General features: G+C 37.8%; 2 protein-coding genes across 17 annotated transcripts in view; one reads left to right on the plus strand and one right to left on the minus strand.

Annotated features, from left to right (window-relative positions):
- OFD1 (OFD1 centriole and centriolar satellite protein) overlaps nucleotides 1-10,280 on the plus strand; it is a 38,333-nt gene extending 28,053 nt beyond the window's left edge. For 5 of the 10 annotated variants that reach the window (XM_029999313.2, XM_041119444.1, XM_041119445.1 and 2 more), the window contains 5 exons: nucleotides 2,837-2,956; nucleotides 4,066-4,214; nucleotides 5,167-5,325; nucleotides 5,958-6,028; nucleotides 7,023-7,195. In XM_029999313.2, coding sequence (XP_029855173.1) covers nucleotides 2,837-2,956; nucleotides 4,066-4,214; nucleotides 5,167-5,325; nucleotides 5,958-6,028; nucleotides 7,023-7,068 — 545 coding nt within the window. In that variant the 3' untranslated portion in view covers nucleotides 7,069-7,195. The other 5 variants (XM_029999314.2, XM_041119443.1, XM_029999315.2 and 2 more) reach the window with 5 other exon arrangements.
- GPM6B (glycoprotein M6B) overlaps nucleotides 8,324-20,363 on the minus strand; it is a 112,786-nt gene continuing 100,746 nt past the window's right edge. For 6 of the 7 annotated variants that reach the window (XM_029999327.2, XM_029999325.2, XM_029999326.2 and 3 more), the window contains 5 exons: nucleotides 18,293-18,449; nucleotides 14,915-15,086; nucleotides 12,929-13,002; nucleotides 12,557-12,622; nucleotides 8,324-10,193 (listed from right to left, as the gene is read on the minus strand). In XM_029999327.2, coding sequence (XP_029855187.1) covers nucleotides 10,044-10,193; nucleotides 12,557-12,622; nucleotides 12,929-13,002; nucleotides 14,915-15,086; nucleotides 18,293-18,449 — 619 coding nt within the window. In that variant the 3' untranslated portion in view covers nucleotides 8,324-10,043. Of the gene's footprint in view, nucleotides 11,852-12,556; nucleotides 12,623-12,928; nucleotides 13,003-14,914; nucleotides 15,087-18,292; nucleotides 18,450-20,363 lie in introns of all 7 variants that reach the window. The other variant, XM_029999322.2, reaches the window with a different exon arrangement.

Consider the following 20,363-nt stretch of genomic DNA (forward strand, 5'->3'; position numbering starts at 1 on the left):
GGTCAGCATTTTGTTTATTTGCATTTCTGTTCTCTGTTGATTGGAGGAAGAACTTTGTCGTTATGTGGTGTTTTGCATTGCGTGCTATAAAATGTTTCCCTCTATATGCTGCAGTCAAGCCTGCAGGGTCAGTTTTCAAAAATTTTTGGTTTAACTAAGGTACTGTAGAAAGAGGAGGATAATAAAAGTTAATGCACTTCATAGCCATTTGTATATGGAGAGAGACATAGAAGCACAGTTACTGGCTTTATTTCCTAGTTTTTCAGCATTTGAGTGACATCTTAATGTTGGACCTGAGCAGCCATATCTCCCATGAAACTGGGGGTTTAAAGCAAGTGAAATTGTCAATGAGAAAGATGTGAACAGCAAGCTGAACACCTTTCTCATTTCCAAATTTTGTTAGGTCTGTAAAGTCTTGAGACTGGGGGAGATATGTCATGGGGTGGTACAATTAAATTCATAGTTGGTGAAGACATTATAATTATTGTATGGGAGAGTTAGAATCACTGATTTAAAAGAAAATACCTCTAATTGGTGTGAGTCTTTTCCTAGGTCCAAGAATGGCTTGTTCTCTTGGTTATAGTTACCTCATATGGAAGATGGAGTGATGCCCTTGCTCACTCTCCTGAACCTGTGAGAATATGGCTTTTAGTATTTTAAAAACCAACCAACCAACCAAAAAAGATAGTTTGTTTAAACAGCAAATGTGCTGATAGTGTTTAGTGATAACTAGCAGAAGCTGATGGCTCATCTATGCATTTCTCTGTGAAGTTTTACTCAGTACATTTGTTGTTTTTTAATTTACTTCATTTAGTTTTCTTTTTATAAGCTTTAAATGCATTATTTGAATGTGAACTGAGCCTGTAGCTACTAATGGTTTTTACTTATCTCATATTTTAATTAGATTTAGATTTATTTGTTTAATTTCGTATTAGAGACTTTTAGGAATACATTACATATTTCACATTTATTTTATCACATTTAAGAATAGACTGGCATTTTCTTGGCAATTAGGCCTGAGTAGATGCTGTGTCCAAGTAAGTTACCACTGTATCATTTAGTGACGTGTGGTAGTACATTAAGGGTTTGCATATGCTGATGATTTCTCAATCAACAGTAATTCAGTTGGATCAGACTGCATCAAAAGATAATCTCAGTATGTAGAATGAAATCAGAATGGCTAACAATGGGTGAAGGTAACCCAGGATGAATTGGAGAGGGAATAAGAATGTAAAATCTAAAAAGTAAATGTAGAATAAGATATAATGAAGGAAGAAGTTGATAAGAGTAGAAAAAAAACAATGGAGTGAAGGAGATACCAGAAAATGTGGAAGCCTTTTAATCCAACTGTGAGTGAGCTTTGGCAAGAAAAGATGGAATTTCTGTTGGCAGTAATTGCTTTTAATTGATGTGCTTGTGTTAAGGAAATAATGCATCTTTTGCTGTCTACCCTTACCTAAAGGACTGAAGGTGTACAGAGTGTTACTTCTTTTTCCTTTGCAGAAGGGTTAATGTAAAGATGTTTTGTACTATATTGGTTTGGGTTTGGGTTGGTTGGTTTGTTTGTGTAGTTAGCAGACCTTTGGAAGTTAGATAGAATACTTAACAGGAACCTATTTGTGAAAGGAATTTTTTGACTATTTAAATATTACATACCCTGAAACATACTGATGCCTCGTATGTAAATTATGTTGTTGTCGATAAGGTTATAATTTAAACCTAAAGTTAAAGAGAGAGCAAAAAACCAGAATAGATTTTCTCTTGAGTGTGATAACCCATTATTATTTTGGTCTTACACATAAGACATATATCGAATTTACTTTCCTAGGCGAAGCTGCTAGGACTTCCTGTTGCTTTTGTAAGAAACTGAAAACATTCTCATAACTTTGCTAGACTGACAGTTTGAAAGAAATTTTCTGTGGTGCCTTCATCTATACTTCCTTTAAAATAATTTTAATTTAAAGAGATCCAGACCATTCTGAGAGAGAAGCTGATCGGTTTGGGTGTCTTGTTTTTCTTCATGCAAAATATTTCAGTTTTATTATAACATGGGAAAGAAAAATGCTTGAAACCTTGATAATATTTGAAGGCTGGGAAATTGATATTTTCTAAATGTTTACCCAAAACTTAAGGAGGTGTATAGGGTTATCTGTACTATCTTACACTAAATGCTTAGAAAAATGGTCCTGTGTATTTCAGGTTGTCTACCTAGAGATAATGGCTACATGTGACCTTTTATCTCTTTTTGTGTTCTCCCATAAAACTGAGATAATAGAAGCAGTTGCGTGTCATAGCAATGATCACAGAGGAAGTATAGTAGTTGTGTGTTTGTAAATTCAGCGCCACATTGCGCAGGGAGAAGAAAATATAATGTAGACTATCCAAGTTAGCAGTATCCATCCTGTGCACTGAAGAAGGCAAGGATCCTAATAAAGAAATAGTATGTGATCGAAGCATTAGAGGTTGTTTTACATGCATAGAAAGGATAAGCTAAGCTTGGACATGTAATTGTTCTGTGACCTGTATCTTGATTATGTAAAGAAATGAAAACATTTTGGTTTTCTGTTGTATATTTATTCATGAACCTGTTTTGGCTTTGTAAACAGATGTGTTCCAAAAGCTAGTTTCAAAACTAACAATTCTGTAATTAAAGAAGCAAGTACAGCCTATGATAATTCTTAATCCTCAGGGAAATGGTCAAGGTAAAGGGAAAATGCTCAATTAGTACTGGTATTTATGTGTTCTAATTCAGCCATTCCCACACTTTGTGTCCATTGCTGTGCTCCACTATTGTAATTACAAAATAATGAAGCCATTGTTCAAATTTCTTCTCCAGATCAGGGGGACATTCCAGAGCAGTGTGAAAGTGATGCCTTGCATCCATCTGGGGACATCGTCAATGGAAACCATGTCACAGCCACTGTGCCAGCAACAGCCACTTCACTGCAGGACTTAAGTGAGTTCTCAGCTCAGAAACAAAAGTGAATACCCTTCTTAATGTCAAATGTATAAAACAAAAAGCCAAATATTTAACATTCTTTAGGTATGTGTGCTGGTGTGATTGAAAAATTTTTCCCAGAGGGCAAATTATGTAATAAAGAGGAAGGAATGTTTTCATTTTTTTTACTGTATGAGGATGACTTTTGCACCCTGGTTTTGGTTAAATTTGTTTTTAATTTAAACACTTTTGCTACCTGTCCCACCCTCCTGTCCAGCTTCTGGAGAGATGATTTTGGTTTTTTCTTTTCTCTTTAGGATAATTATTAAATATTATTTCTGCTCTTGATAGAAATAAGACTTGAAAGGTTTTGGTTTGTTGGTTTGCTTGTTGGTTTTGTTTTTTTTTTTTTTTTAAGTATTTTAGGTACTGCTTGTCTAGATTTTTTTCATTTTTCTTGACTCTGTTCGCAAACCGTATTATCACAATGCTGTTTTAATTCTTTGCGTAGATGAGGATGGTTTCAGTGCAGCATATGCTGCTTTTTAAATTGTTCTAGATAGAAGCATTATGATCATTTTTATTTAGAGAAGAGCTTTCTAGCTTCTAACAATTCCCAGTATATAGTTTGCCCATCTAATTACTATCTGAATACTGTTCTGCTTACATAGCTTTTTAAATACACTGGTCACATCAGCAGTATGTCCTGCAATAATTTCCAAAGGTTTTTTAAGTACTTTGCTTTATAGATACAAAGAATTGTATCCACCCATATTGCAGAGGGGGAAAGAATATAGCAACATGAACTTTAGGATAACAGACATTTAATAAGAAAGTCCATGGTAGGAATGAGAAGTGCATAGAGAGGTTTGTCAACTCTCTGGCCTCTACTTTGGCTCTACCTTTTAACACTAGTGAGTCATGTACCAGCCTAAAAATGTTTAGAGGTGGGAAGAAACATTACCAGATACCTAAGAATAACATTAGTATATGTATAAACAATATATCCAGTTGTTTTTCATTTATTATTAATGTTATACGTGAACCTGTTACTTATTTGTATGCTACTGTAGTAGATTACTGAACTACATAAATCAAATCACAGATGTTGAAATAATTTTTCACAGCGGTGCTGGATCAAAGACAGATTGAAGAACAGAATAGAGAAGTTGAGAAAAACTTAGAAGAAAGGAAAGTAAGAGAAGAAAGGAGAGAGAAAGAACAACAGGAAGCTTTGGAAAGAGAGCAAAAAGAAGCGGAAAAGCTTAACAAAGAGGTGGTGATGTAGTGTTTAAGTATCTGACAGTAATGCAGCTTTGTAGTGCCATGTATTTTAGGATTGCTGTGTGTGTTACTTGGTTGAAAATAGCTTTTATTCTTTAAGTGAAAGGAGTAGAGGCTAAGTTCTTTTATGTACTTGTGCAATTAACCAAAGAGTCTTGCTAGAATTTCTCCGTATGCCAGGTAACTTCTTCACAGGAAACAGATGCTTTTTCTTCCATGCTTCATGTAACTGGAAGCTACAGTTTCATGGCCAGAACTTAGAAGGCAGCTGAGCTGTCACGAGGCTATTGGAACAAGCGATACATTCCCTGTCTTTCTGGTCTGGACCGCTGCTGGTCAGACAACACCAGAACATGTTCATGTCCATCTGTTCATTAGCCTGTATCAGGGTATCTAGGGTACTTTCTTGGAAATAGAAGTTATAAGGAGACCTTAAGGAGTTTGCTTAAATCCCTTTGAGCTGATGTGGCACATGTTGAAGTAGTGTTCTGGACTTCTAGAACTTGTGTAAAACTTTTTTGCTCCCTCCCATTTTGTCTTCCTCTTCCAACCCTTAAATCTTGGTTTATTTATTTGATTCAGTGTAGTGGTACTGATCAGATGTGCTCATGCTACCCTTCACACCAGCAAACTAGGCCCTTCAAGAAACTTGCATACCTGCGTCAGCTCATCTTCAGTTCACATGTTGATGATGTCATACATAGAAGCCTCAGGCCTCACAGCCTCTCAGACATCCAGACAGGGTTAGAGTGGGATTTCTTGAATGTCACTTTTTGAATTGAAGCAATAGCTTAACATTTGATCTTGAACTGCATGTAACAAGTTTAATGCTGTTTAGACTGGCATGTTTTACCGAGGTTAACATGAAATCCTGTGTGTAGTGCAGGTATTCAGGTATTTTTCTTGAGCTGATTGGTATTTAATTTTGATTTTGTGTCTTAAAGCAGATCCAAGACTCAATGAAAATAGATGAAGATGAGGGAGTAAAATCTGAAAACAGTAATGCTGGTGCTGAAGATAATGTAAAGGTTCCTACTCCAAATCCATTAGAAAAATACATGAGAATAATTCAACAGCGCAGAGAGGAGGAACTGGCAAACAAGGTGATGATTATTCTCAAACCAGGGTCCCAAAAATATTGACTGAATTTGTGTCTTGCTAAGTATGCTTAGAAGCTTTATGTAACAACCTGCAGAGATGAGTGTTTGGATTTGTATTGCAAAAATGTGTTGATTCAAAAGAAAAAAACCTGAAAACTTTCTTCCAAAAGGGTTTTTGTTCTGGTATTCTGTGGGAGGGGGTTGGTTTGTTTGTCGCTTTTTTAGGTACTGGGACAGTATTTAAATTTAAATGTCCTCAATTTTTAGTTTAAAATGTGTTTAAGTACAGTTTGAACCTCTACATAGGTCAGTTTGTGTTCCACTAACACAACTGATGATTGATAGGATTTATCCTGGCAAAATGGAAAACTTGACCTGAACAGCTACATACATGGGTGAACATTACTTCGATGAAGGAATGCAGCAGCATACTTTTGTTCAGACATTACCCAAACCCAATCTTCCAAAGCATCATTATTCTAGATGCAGCGTAGCATTTGTAGAAATAGGGTGGCTCCTTCAAAAGATTTTTATTTTCAGTTGGGTGCCATAAAATACAGATACTATTATTAGAGTCACTTAAACCTTGACTTAAGAACCAGTTATAGAAAATGTATTTTCCTCTTTGTTGCCAGGATTCAAAAAAAGAAGAAATAGGAGAAGTATCACTTACAGAGGGACTTCTATCTAGTGAAAAGGATGACAGGTAAGGCTCATATATGACTATTAATCATCACTTCTGTTACAACATATTAATAGTTACAGTTTGAAATGTGGTTGAGAGACATCTGCCTCCTTAAAAAGCAAAATACACTAGTCATCAAAAGCAAATGTGTTGGAAAAATTGAGGGTCCTCCCAATTCTTATACAGGTAAGTTTATGGACTGTATGGAATTCGGATCTGGGAATTACGTTCAAGGATCTGTTTCAATAGCTGTTGCAATTAGAACTTTTTATCTGCAACTGAGTAGCATCTCAGTTCCTTCACAGTGGGCTGAAGCATGAGGGATTCTTCTTGGCTAATGACCTTGTGAAGGTTTGTCTGCGCTGCACCTTGCAGATAGTCTGTTATTAGCATGGAATCTAGCTTTGATTGATCGGTAGCATCATGGACTTTTAACAAACTAGTTCACACACTTTTTTCAGATGTTACCACAGCTAGGGCATTTCCCCTGGTTCTCTCTAGACAGGGATAAATACAGATATGTAGTTTTTAGTTACTTGAGAGAAAAAAAAACAATAACCCTCTATCAATCTGTATTGGAAGCTGTAGAAATGAAAATATATATATAAGCAAAAAAAATGGAGCAGTTGTTAAAAAAAATATATATAAATTGCTCACTGTAATCATTACTATGGTTCCGTATTACCGGGGCCTCTAAAGCGCTGTTTTACCTACCAGGCCCTACCCTCGTGCTCCTGAATTGGTATCTGTATAGTGTTCTTTTTCACTGGGTAAGCACTACAACAGTACTGGATAGATAGTACTGCTTTTTGATAGATTTGAGATGGCTTTCTGTTCATGAAGGCCCAAATCCTCATCCTTAAAGGCTTGCTGATTTCCTTCAGTTCACTGAAACAGCAAGAGAATTGCAGTGGGGGCAGTCTCCTAACTTTCTTTTAAAACAAGTATTTTTATTTAAGATAAGAAACTACTTCGGGCTCATACCACTTTCTTTTCCCTCCTATCCTTAATACAGCACTGCAGGCATTTCTCATGGAGACATGGATGAAAACTTCTGGTGAACAACAGTACTGAGTTTTACTATTATTATTTTTTACCAAAAAAAATGTTTTTAAAGCAGCTTTCTGCCTGTAAAAAGTTGTAATAAATGTTAGACACCAAGATTGCAGGCTATATAATTATAAATTAATAAAGCTGATTTTGAGTTGTCTCAGCACTTCAGTCATTGACTTCAAATAGCAAGCCCTGATGTGGTGTTAATCCAGGAGGCCCTTGAGTGGGGTGAGAGAAAGGACAAAGCAGTGCAAAGAAATTAATCCATATGTTCAGGTAAGTTGGCTTTGGCACTGAATTCCTATAAACTTGGACGGCTTTTCAAGTGGTGCTCCCCACACCCCAAACCCTTCCCCTCCAACTGTTAGAACCTGTAGATTAAAGAAACCATGGGCAGGTAACAAAAAATTCAGTCATCATCACAGGTTTTTAAAGATGTCCCGTGGAAGGCCTTGGCTTGCGCAGCTTCAGAGAGCCACGTGTGACAGACCCAAGCTGACTTGCTCCTTTTACTGCTACGGCAGGGGAAGCAAACACTTTCAAAAGCAGCCTTAGCTCATGTATCACCTTGTTGGCATTAACCAGCCCAGAACGGAGAGATTCAAATAAAAATGCTATTTAACTCACTCATCTTTATTTAAGCTTTGTATTTTGTAGGTAGGTTATAGGCAAGATCATTAAACTTTATTTACAGTATAAAATACAGTAATTTTTTAATCAATGAAGTAATTTTGGGTGGCAGCATATATTACAACTTGCACTGCATTGGAGGCTGCTCATCTTGACCTAACTACAAGAACATGAAGCCAAGTTTGACAGAATTTAGGGGCAAAACCCATAGCTCTATCTTGAATTCATTGGATGTTGAAACACGACATACCAAAAATGTGACAGATATAAACTTTCCTTTAGGAATTAAGCTAAAATGTGATTTGGTGGCTAGTCTAATTTTACACACTGCTTAATTTGGTCTTGCAGCAACACTGGATTTACAGCTTGGTGGTTGATGTCCGGAATGGGATGGATAGCACTTGTTGCGTTATGCTGGCCTGGAACAACTACCAATACTTCACGCTAGAAACACTCGCTGACTTACCACGCTGACACGGACACCTACAGGGCATCCCTGCCCCGTACAGGGGCAAGTGGATTGATACTACGGAACAAAAACGTGTGTAACTTCAGAGAGAGACATGAAGCAGAGAGATGCACTAGTATGGAGTAGCTGAAGGTCTGTTTTCAAATAAGCGTACACAAGTGGTGTCTATTATCTACAAATATTTATTTTAACACTTGGATGTAACTACAGGAAGCCCTTGGCACTGATAGAAAATATTGATTCACTGTTAGGTTACAAAAATTTATACATAGCAAAATTTAATGCTCTTTACATAAAAATATTAGACTACTTAAACAAAACTTCAAAAACTCCCAGTAATAGCTACACTGAATTAGAAAAGAATTAGGCTTTAAGACACTGCCTCCATTATTACCCTTATGCAAACACTGGGCTAGAACATCACCTGCATTGCTGTAGAAATGTCTCCTTCATGCAACAGGTAAGAACATACACTAGGCTATTTTGTCATATTTGCTCTACATTGATCAACTTTGCCCCTTTTTTGAAACTGTCAAATTAGACTCCAATATTTAACAAAAAAATTATATTTGAAATTAATACCCCCCAAAATACCTTTTCTCTTAATACTGACTTGAAGAAATTTGTGCTTCCTTTGATTTATATTCAGCAAACAGTCAAAACTATCAAACCACACGTCAGCTTAACATGGGTATGACTTAAATATTTAATTTTTTTAAATGACTGATGCATTTTACTTTTTCCCCCCAACATTTATATATATATATATATATCATATAGAACAAACACCAAATATACCATCACTAATACTCAAGATATCACTGAATGCTTCTGAAAAAAACATTAATTAGAAGGCAGACTTCTATGGGAAATGACTTTTAAAATGGCACCAGTTTGTTGTTTGTTTTTTTCTGAACACCACGTTTTCTTCATGTGCTAATTAATTTGTAAAAAGGAAAACACATAAGCACTGACTATAAATTTGCTAAGCACCAAGATAGAGAAAGGTGGACATCCTGTATTCTGGTTTATGGCTGTAATTTTTATTGTTTGTGTAAAACTCTGCAAACTTTCTCATCCACTCATTTGGAATAGTCAGATCAGTGTCATTTTAATAAGGTAACACTTTTCACTTACTTAAAATGTAGGATAATGGTCTCCTGCCACTATATAAATGCTAAGACATTTATAGAAAATAAATATTAAGGCAAAGCTGACATTTATTTTCAAAGAAGGGGATCATTATCCAGATCCAGGGATCTACATTCCATTAAATAGTTAATAAAAAGATTAAAACTCAGGACGTCTGCTCAGCACTCAGGTAAGCACAGGAGTGTGACTGCTTCATCATAAAAAAGTGTGGCACAAAAGCAGAGTGCTGTTCCTGTGGCCCGTGTAAATAGTGTTCAAAGACGGCCCCGTTGCAACTTCAAACTGCTGCAACTGTGCTGTCACGTAAGCACGAGCTGTCAGAAATCCTAGCCGGCCACGGTTTCATTTGGTATATAAACGGAGATACTAAATCACGTGCAGAGATCTACTGCCTGCTGGTTTGGAGCACCTGCCACAGTTTTGTGCAGGACGTCATGCTGTAGAACTTGTCAAATATTAAATACCAAAAGTCTCAAAGAGGAATAATTTGGTCACTTATTGTGAAGTGTTGCCTTTTAAAATGCCTGGAATAAACCCTCCATTCTCTCTATGAAAGGATGGAAGATTACCCTTGGGAAGATTTCCCTGTGAAAGCGTTCCAGGAGCTGGAACGTGAAGCTTTTGCACTTCTCTCTAATTTTGTTTGGTAGACACACATCTGTACTGCAGAGCAGCTATTTGTTGATTTGTCAGAGCTACAGAATTCTTCTGCTGAATTACTGTGGCATACATTTATGTGTAAGAATTGAGTTGCTCTTTTGACCGAGACTGGATATCCTGAAGCTCCTGCTCTTCTTTTGCTTTGATATCTTGGTAGGCCTGCATTTTGCTTGCATCCTTTAAGTAGGCCCAGTTAGAAGACAGTATCATGAGGAAGTGGATCTGGAAGAGAAGGGTGAGCATGATGGCTAGTGAGCATGTCAAGAGGCAAAGCAAGCTGCTAGTTAGATTAATAGACGCTCTTTAAAATAACGACCAAAAAAAAAAGTTATTCTACGTTAATAAGCATTCTGTTATTATAACAAGCACAGAGGCTATTTTCAAAGATCTCTAGAATTTGGCATGCTAATACTTCAGTCGGTTATTCACAACTTAGAGAAAGTTAGTATAACAGTAATAAAATGAGCTACAGAGTTGTACGGATCAATTAAAATGCAGAATGGGGGGAAGCAGGAAAAAAGTTTTGTACATGGCGATATACATAATTGTAAACTACAAGGTGCTCAGAAGAACCGCTTTCTACAGTTGTGGTGTTTATGCATATCCAAGCCCAGGTCCTGGTAAGTCTTTTCCCCCAACAAGCAGATGAGAATTCCACCCCACCCCCCACCCCCAAAAAACCTGAAACTGTAAACAGTTTTATTTACGTGAACAAGGCTACATTAACATATTGAAAAATTAAACAGCAAAACATGAGTCCAAAACTAAGCAAAAGCATGCAATCTCTGGGTTAAGAAGTATATTTTTATAACTACATTTTAAACTTCCATTGTCCAACCTCAGGTGAAGAGTTTTATATCATATGTAGCAACTTGCTCATTTTTATTATTATTATTATTATTATTATGTGGATTTTTTCTAGTTTGTGCATTCATCTCTTCCCAACTTCTTTTCACCATACTTCTTGCAAAAAAAATCTACATCTGAAAACACTGATTCACTTCTCTTTGTTTTTAATCCCAACAGTGTAAAAAGGTCTCTAGGATCTATGCATGGTTTTGCTTCCCGTGCAGTCATACTTACAGTTTTGAGATCTGGCTACTGAGAAATCAGTTACTAAAGTGCAAGCCATACAAGAACAGAAGCTGTTCATACGCTGTTTCTTACTAGTTCAGGGTCCAAAAGAAAGAATGTGATTGTTTTACGCAGAGCTAATACAAGGATATATTTCCTTCCAGAGAGAGTGTGATTTGGCAATTGCGTAAAAATGAAGTAAAAGAAAATAATCAACTTTATCATCAGTGCACTGGAAACACAAGCCAACTAATAGATAATACCTGGGCTTCTGATTTCTGCCGAAAGAGACTGGCACTACTTCACTATTCCTTTTCTTTTGTATCATATATATTTTGTACTCAGGGGGTGGGGGGGTGGTTGTATTTGGTGTTCAGGATGAAGAATAAATTAGTAATTCTGACCCTGAACCATTCCAGTATTTGTTTTAGAGATGACTGTTAGAAAGCAAATGGAGACTTCAAATGGAAACACCCCATCTTCAGAAGGATGCTTTACAAATACCCCTACAGTAACTGAATCCTCTCGACATGAAAAAATAGCCAGATCTCATCCACATCATAGTTCATATACACGAAGTCATTTTATTAATCTGATAAGCTAAATGATGCTTACTGAAGCTATTTACAATTACTGTAACAAAATTCAGAAAGCTAGACTTTTAGCCTAGGGTGTCAGTGGTATTTCAAGCTACGCAATGCAGCTCTTTACTGGGCTTATACAATTTAGAATTTAGTGCAGCAATCTTCCCGACTCTTAAACTTCAAAACAGCATAGTTATATGTAGTAGCCATCATGTAGATCAGCTGGTGGAAGAGAACAAAATACAGCAGAGTAAGATACAACAAGGTGACGGCTCAAGCCCATTTGGGCAACTGTCGATACTTTTACAACAGACGTTATTCTGAGCTTCTTCCAGGGTGAAGATGCAAGATAAATAACTTGCCATTTATCTGGAGAGGTAATCTACATACAGACTTAAGGCTATTTCGTCAACAAATAGTGACTGTTACACCTGGATTTGGCTGACATGAAGTTAGAACCTGGCAGCTAGAGGAAGCGTTAAGACATATGAAGCAAGTCATCTTGTTAACATCCCTTTTTCCAACTGCTACCTGTAATTGGCATTGCAGAGTTGGACTAGTCAAACGGCCTGGGTCCAGACAAAAAACCCAAGAGGTTACAAGCCATTCATCAAATAAACTACAAAAATGAAAAGAAATAGTGGACATAAAAACAGAAATAGTGGGTAGAAGTAGGATTTTCAAAGGACATGCAAAGAATTTTTTTTCTAAAGATGGAGGAGGTGGGTTAAGATGACTTCTTAAAGCAAAAGTTCAGGACCTGCTGACTTGTAGTGACCAAACCATCGCAGCAAATAATGGCGATTACAGCTTGCCCTCCTTAATGTCTACTATCACTATTTTTAAGATACACAAAATTTAATCTTAAAGCATCTTAAGCCTGAAAGGAACATGTTGCACAATAAAACAACAAAAAATGCTACCCACCAATGCTATGACAGTGGCACCAGCTCCAGCACAAGCCACAATGAACAGGTGGTAAGACATGTAGAACTAAAGAAAAAACAAGTTAAAAACATTGAGGCAATTGAGGATAGTATAAAATGCATTTCAACTGTTCTAGAGAATAAGGATAGTAAAACCAACTTTGTAGCAAGGTATTCAAAGCTTCAGAAAAGAAAAATGTTCTGAAGTAACTTCCATTTTCTGGGTGACCTAACACAATTTCAGTGTTGGGTTTAAATCAATCTCTTTATACTACTAGTATTGATTTTCTTTAAAAACTTTCATCAAGTTATTTATTACATGGTGCCCAAGCGACTTGTAGGCAAAAGCTGCACACAGGTTACGTGTCTGTACCTCATTCGTGTTGCAGATGTTCTCTAAAATCGGACCACAGGCTTTGCCAGGTACAGCATTCCAAGGGATAATACCTGAAATACCACAGCAAAAGAAACCACTAATTTTAGCAATCAACACATGCTTTCTGTTATTCTCTCATCTTTTCTGCCCACTTGCCAGTTGTGTTCCCGTTCTGGCATCCACGCGTTGACCAGTACAGCTTTGAGTTGGTGGGAGGAATTAAAACAACTCGCTCGAGTTGTGCTTTCTCCTTATACCGAGGCTTGCTGCCAAGGCATGTTCTCAGATGTGGTTTTCCCATATGGCAGCCAAATGGTTGGTTGGGTTTTTGCACTTCAGGTCCAGTCACATACTGCCTACTCCCCCACTCAGCACTGAAAGGGATAATCTGCATCTCGGAGGTACTTGGCACCTTTCAGGATAGCACTTACAAGATTAAGTTCTACTTGAACAAGTAACTACTGTAGAAGAGTGTGAATATGGAGCTAGAGGGAAGAATTACAGAAGGACTTATTCTGTTCTAGTTCCAATAGGTACAAAAGCATTAAGTGAACACTGCTACAAGAAAACTTGGTCTGCCGTACCTCATGTACTCCCAATTACTTTTCTTACACGATTGAAAAATCTGAAAAGCCGACAGGACCTAGAAAGTTTAAAATAACCTCAACTTTCAGGCCCGTAACAGATGTAAAGCTTAAGCAAAAGCCATTTGAAACGAGAAAAACAGTCTGTCTCCTCCATACTACTCGCATTTCAAACTCAGCTGGTTGGATTTAGCAACTCTGTAAAGGGCAGCTCATTGAAATTATCTTGGGATGGTATGGTTTGCAGAAAGATTTTAGGATTTACTTTAAAGCCAGCTTCTTCTCTGCAACTGCAATACACACTTGAAGCCTTTTAGCTACTGCTTCCACCCAAAAATGTGAGGACAGTTCAGTGACGCAAATTGCCTGTTAAGGAGCTGCTCTCTCCCATCGCTCATTGAAACCCAAATGATTTTACTGATCAGAGGAACGGCACAGCCCTACACTCATACAGCTGCAAAACAACCAGGAGAAGCAGAAAGGTGGAGGACCGCATCTTCTCCCTGCACTCCTAAACTTTGCTGCTGAAGAAAACGTCTTCCCAGCCTCTTGCTGTCAGTTGCTAAAATAGGATGCAAACATTTAACTGATTTGGGACTCTCTGCTTTTAAAATTAGTATATCTTATCTTCTACTGGATTTATGGCCCAGATAAGGAAAGCAAAACCAAGCTTTCTTACTTTTTCAATTCTGAATTTGTTTTTTCAGCTTTGAATGACTTAGTCCAAAGAAAGAAACATTACTAGAAAATGCTAGCTAAAATGAAGCCAGAAGTAATGGTGACAAAAGCTCTTCTGCGCAAGGGAAGCTGAAAAGATAAACTTCAGGAAAATTCACCTGAAGGAATGAAAAGCCTGACCCTATTTTAAGGCATTGTCCCACTCCTCTGCTACCTGCTCCCCCCTTGGATTTCTGTGTGTCATCAGAAAGCAGTATTAATTCATTAATAGTTAAGGCAGACTCCTGAATGCAGGTTTTTGGTCTTTTAACTGAAAGTAATTGTTAGAGCAAAGGTTGGGTGTCAACTTCATATTTAAATGTAAAAACAGCTTCTTGAAAGGAAAGAATATATGCATATGGGTTCAAAAACCAGAATCTGGTTATCTATTTCTCAGCCCTGTTTCTAAGCAGTTTATTTTGAGGCTGATCTATTTTTAAATCTAATATTATAGTACTGGAAACCACTACAAAATCAGTTTAGATAAATGACTTGCCAGTTCAGTTAAATTGATTGCATCTGGAAAGAGATCAGTGTAATCTGAATTAATTAGAAAAGTAATAGCACATTCAGAGACACAAGATACTTTTGCATTTGGTTCATTTGATAAGACTGAGACAAAACTACTGAAGACAGACCAAGGAGAAAGGATAAAGCATTTAATCAGGATTAAAATGAGTACCGTATTGCCTGATATCCACGCAGATCTGGTCCCCTGGAACTGTCACATTTGTCTGAAGAGATTTGATGACTTCGCAAGTTGACCATATGTTATAGAACATAAAGACAGGCACAGCAGAGAAGCCAAAGACCCCAAGCCAGGCCACTCCAAGCACATAGGTGAGGAAAACAAACTGGACAGAAAAAACACATGCACTTGAGGTTTATTCATTGAGAAGAATACTTCAATTTTCCTTAAAAATACTTCAAAATAATCTTTAAGCATACTTTGAAGAAATCAAGTAATAAAACTTTTGATTTCCAAGCACAAATAAAATCAGTATTCTCATTGCTTATAAATACTTGGGTAGTTTAAGTGCTGTTGAGAAAATAATTCAGACATTGCCTTTTTCATCAGCCTGCTTGAGTAAACAGCTTGACCTCCTGAAAGAACAGTCCATTAATTTCTCAAGATTCTCACTAAGCAGGGATGCTGGTTGTAAGCTAAAAGCAATAAAATTCCACTAAAAATCAATTTAAGGACTTTTTTTAATTAACTGTAACATACTAGTATTTCTATGCGACTTGCAAATCAAAACAATAGAGTGAATCAATGTTCACAGAGCTCTCCCATACTCCCCGATTTATTGAAATCAATTTTGAATGTAACATTTCAGAATACCTGTTTTTGAAAACATACCACAACCTTTACAGCACATCAGGAAGGTTCGATTAATCTAATACACGGTGCCAAGAAGAAAATTAGTTACTTCACTTTAGAGAATCATGGATTTTCCATTGAAATTTGCTGGTTTGGGTTTGCTCTTTAAAAAAAAAAAAAAAAAAACAACCTCCAAAAAAGTGTTTTCTTTGATGAGATTATAAGGTATGGCACTCATTGCTTTGGAAATCTCCAGCTTCCCCCTCCCACCGGAGCTCTTTCCCTTTTCTCTCTTCTTCTAAGTTTTATGGTGAAACAGTAGCTCTGGCATCAGTCCTAGCTCCCTCCTCCTAGGGAGACCAGGATTTGGATCCTACTTGGAAAGCGGGGGAATGCTGTTACATCTTGTGTGTTCCCTTTTCACCGTTATTTAACTGTCGGTGGCCTGGAAAGGCTTTACTGATGCCGTACTATCTCACTTGAAACTTGTGTGCCAGAGAACAGCAGCAAGGGTGGGAAAGGCTCCGAGGGGGCAGGTTGTCTCAGCCTGACCCAAAACCGATGGACTGAACTAACGCTGCAGGGGTGGAAGTTTGCACCCTCGTAGGTTTTTGTCCAGACGTGCTGAGCAACACCGCACACGTTACAGCAAAGGCTGAGCAACCGGTTAGGTTTTACAGTCAACAAAGGTTGTACGTGTGGGGAGGTGGGAGTGCTTCCAAAACTAAGGCCCATGAAAAACCCAGCTAGCCTCTAATTTATACAAAACTGAACTGAAATACCCTATTTCGTATTAGATAGTGCCATACACCAGACCTGTATGTTTTATGCGAGAATTGAGAATTCTCTCTTTGGATTTTGGTAAGGACCAAGTGGACCAGTGTAAAGGATTTCTATAGACAGACTATACATAAAATGTGGGTTTGCCTATGTCTATGTGGAAGTGTGCACGAGAGGAAGTACACAAAGCCTTTAACTCCTAAAATAGCCAGGAAAAAACACACTCGCTCTCATTTAATGCGGTAACTGTGGGAAATGGCTATTCTGCATCACCACAGCCCACAGAAATAATTTAGGAAAGTTGGGAGTCTGTCTTCTCTAATAACCTTATGCAAGATGGAAGGGACTGCCTTTCAGGACCTTGCTTGGTAATGTAATGGAGGAAGAAGTAGAGGAGCTCTTAATCAAAGAGACAAAAAAAAATAAAAAAAAAAAAAATCACCATATATCCAAAAGCTTGTTGTCCAAAACCCAGCTGCATCCACCAGTCTGCTAAGGTATATCGACTCACAAACCTTGTTCCAACCCTGATGTTTTAAGCAGCTCTACCACTACACAGCAGCATACACGCATTTACGCCATGACTGTCACCAGTGAATACTGATGCATCTTACCAGAGCTCCAAGCCATTACTCAGCTGCTAAATTCTGTCCTTCATTGTGTGGACAAATATGGGCAAACATGAAAACACATTTTTCTGTCTTATTTCCATGTGTCACACTGGTATTTGTATAAGCAACCGACAATCATGTGCCTGCAACTACTCAACTGCACAAGCAATTGTCTGCGCTGAAGAAATGCACGTACGTGTATGCTTCTACTGTATTTTGGATCTTTGGAAAACACTGCTTTGGATCTAATTTTGCTCCTCACTGAAGATCATACTTGCTAGAAAAAGAGCAAGCGAATAGCTGCTTAACTGGAAAATGATCGGATGTCTTATTTTTATTAGCTCTTCAAAAATTCAGTAAGTATCCAACAACACAGTGGAAAATTGTTAATCCTCTTGAAAATAAACATGCATCTCTGGTATTTAACCAGCTGAAAGTACATATTTTTTGAGTACAGGATATAGATTGTATATTAAAATGCAACAATCACATCAAAAGCCTCTTCTCTTTTCACCCACACTTTCCCGTGGGCGATCTGTCATACTGCTTAGCTTCTTCCATAACTATGAGCTTTGAATTCAGATTTTCAGAAATAGCTTTGAAATCCTGTCTCAGAAACATAGTTATGTTTCTGTTCTTGCAGAGTGCGCCCTAGGGGGCAACGTGGGTGAGAATCTGAAGTTTTATTTTTAGTTAAACTTTGTTTAAAATTTTGTTCTAATACAGAAGTAAACTGAAGGGAAGACGGCTTGTGACTTTAAGGCTTTAAGTGTTTCAGCTTTGCGAAAAAGACTCACTATTATATCTGTATGGCTTTTGCCATCTGCAAACCCAAGACAGCAATACTTGATTGAAGTGCAAAGTTGTTGTGAAGCTTCATTCATTACTGTTTGTCTGAAGGTTCCAGACATCCTTAAGCAGAATTGACTATGGAAGTCAGAGGCATTACAGTTTGTTATTTAAATAGCTCTGCAAAGCACAGCCATTTCACAGTCTGACTTTAAGCATCACTAGTGTGCTCCATGTTTAAAAGCACAAATTTCATTTGGTCTCGCATTGAGTGTTTTAAAATTAGCAGTCTCCATCAACCTAGTTCAGACCAGTGGGTTCAGCTTTATGATAAGGGAGGCCACGGTAGCACCCCAACAGTCCATCTGCAGAATTTGGATTTGACCAAGCATCCTCGAAGATCAAAGACGGACCAGCAACAGGGATTGACTCTGACCACCCATAAGGAGTTAAACAAAGGCGGCAGCAAAATATTGTTGTTCAAAAACACAGGAGTCTAACCAAGCCCAACAGGTTTTAGCAAGCAAAGACTACTATTCCCACTTCTGATGCTACTTACCATTCCACTGATGCAGCGGCCACAGGCTGTCGTTTTGAACTCTCCATGCAGCTCCTTCACAGCACTTGTCGTATAAAAACCTTCTGCCAAAAGGATTATTCCATATAAGAAGAAAAATGATGCAATGCCATAAATTACATACTGCATTAGCTGTATTCTAAAATGGAAAAGAAAAAAAGATGTAATTAGATTTCAGCCCTATAAAAACAAAGCCAGTCCTCCCAAATCATAATAGGTATGAGATAACTCCTTTTCTAGAAATACAGTTCAAGGCTCCTTAATGCATTTTAAGCAAGCAGGCTGCAGGAGAGCACCGGTACGACTATCCCGCTTCTACAGTTAAGCAATACTGATGTGCTTTAGTCTTGCATCTGCTCGAGCATCCCGTTTGTGCTGCAGTTCTTACTCGGACTGGTATTAGTCACAAGCTTGAAGCCACAATTTCATGTCTCCACTATGGAGATTTTTTGGTTTTTTTTCCTGTTATGGATCCTGACACCTAACTCAGGGAATGTCTGACAGGAGCAACACAGGGCTTTGAAATGGCAAAGGCTGGAGCTAAACTACTGGCTGAACTACCAGGCTCTGTGGCGATTCCTTTGGCTTTGGGAAAGGAAGCAGCCCCTGAAATTCACCGTTTCCACCTGTAAAATCCAGTTAATGTACATTTGCAAAAGTCTGTAAATTCAGTGATACTTGTCTGATACAAAACCCAGGAAACGTGCAGTGATTTCTCCTGAGGAGGAACGGTTTGCTCTGCAGCCTAGGATGGTACTTCCAAGTGAGCAGGTAGTTTCAGTGCCTTAAGTCATGGCAGTGTTGAGCTCCCCAAAGTGTAATTCAATTTTTAAAAAATAAAAGAAATATTTAGGAAATGCTTTCATTTGAGGTACTATGGAACCATCCAGAGGAAGATGATCTCAGGGCACATGGTATAAGCACTGCCCTCAGATATTATTTGAGAAAGTTCTCGATTCCTTAAAAATCTACAATCTGCAATGACACTTGTATGGTATTTTTACTCTGGCTAGAATAGGTAAATGGAAAGAATAATTTCTCAATACTATCAATCAGATTCAGTATCTGAAGCTAATTGTTTCGGAAGACCAGAATGCCAGATCTTCCATACAATACTTCTGGTCTCCAAAAGTCATACTTCGTTATTAGCACAACTTCTCCAGAAATTACGCCTTCTTAAAAATAGTTTGATTGTTGAGATGATATTTTGGATGAAGCTATTCACAGAACAGAGAGGTTAATTTTATACATCCATAGTGCCAGTTTTCTAAGGATAAATATATTTTTCCTCAGATGTTTTTTTCAATTCTTACCAGTCTCCACTAAGTAGCTGCTAGCAGAGATCGCTAAGGAGAATCTGCATGTTCTAGCTTAATTTAAAGAAAATTGATGACTACCATCGATACAGTTAAATGTTATCCAGACAGTAGCATGTCCCTTGTATCAAAATACAATATTGCTCATTTAAAATTTGATGTGGGAAGTGTTATGTTTGTTTTCCAAACTGATTAAAAATAACAGGATCAATGTTGCACCTGTGCTGTGAAGCACAAAAAAAATTAAGTCAGGATTTGAGAGAGTATAGAAGAATTCACTTCAGCATCATTAATAGCCTAGGAGAGACTCAATGCATGTTACCAGAAATCGGTAATATGAAACCCGGTTCAAAAAAATCTGTTCCAAAGGGTGCCTTACTAGCATATTTTTCATTTAATGTCTCTGTGGCCTTAAATTATTTTGCCCCTTTCTAGCACCTCTTCTCCCTTGCCTTTCTTGTTTGGCCTCCACAGAGTCTGAGACCTCAGCTGCTTTGGTAGGAATTATGCGTTTCCCCAGCTGCTGATGCTGACTTGACAAGAAACGTTGTCAACAATTCTCCAAAATTTAAAACTTGCTGCTTGTTACAGCTGCTTTGGCAATTTCTTCTATTTTCCTCAGACGAAGACTGACAGAAGAACAGGGTGTTTTTGCTACTCAGCTGCTGAAGAACAGCCGCTCACAGTTTCTCGCTATATTCTGTGGCTAACTGCAGGGTCCTCGTGGCTCGTGCGCT

Source organism: Aquila chrysaetos, chromosome 23 (genome assembly GCF_900496995.4).
Source record: "Aquila chrysaetos chrysaetos chromosome 23, bAquChr1.4, whole genome shotgun sequence".
Taxonomy (NCBI): Eukaryota; Metazoa; Chordata; class Aves; order Accipitriformes; family Accipitridae; genus Aquila; species Aquila chrysaetos.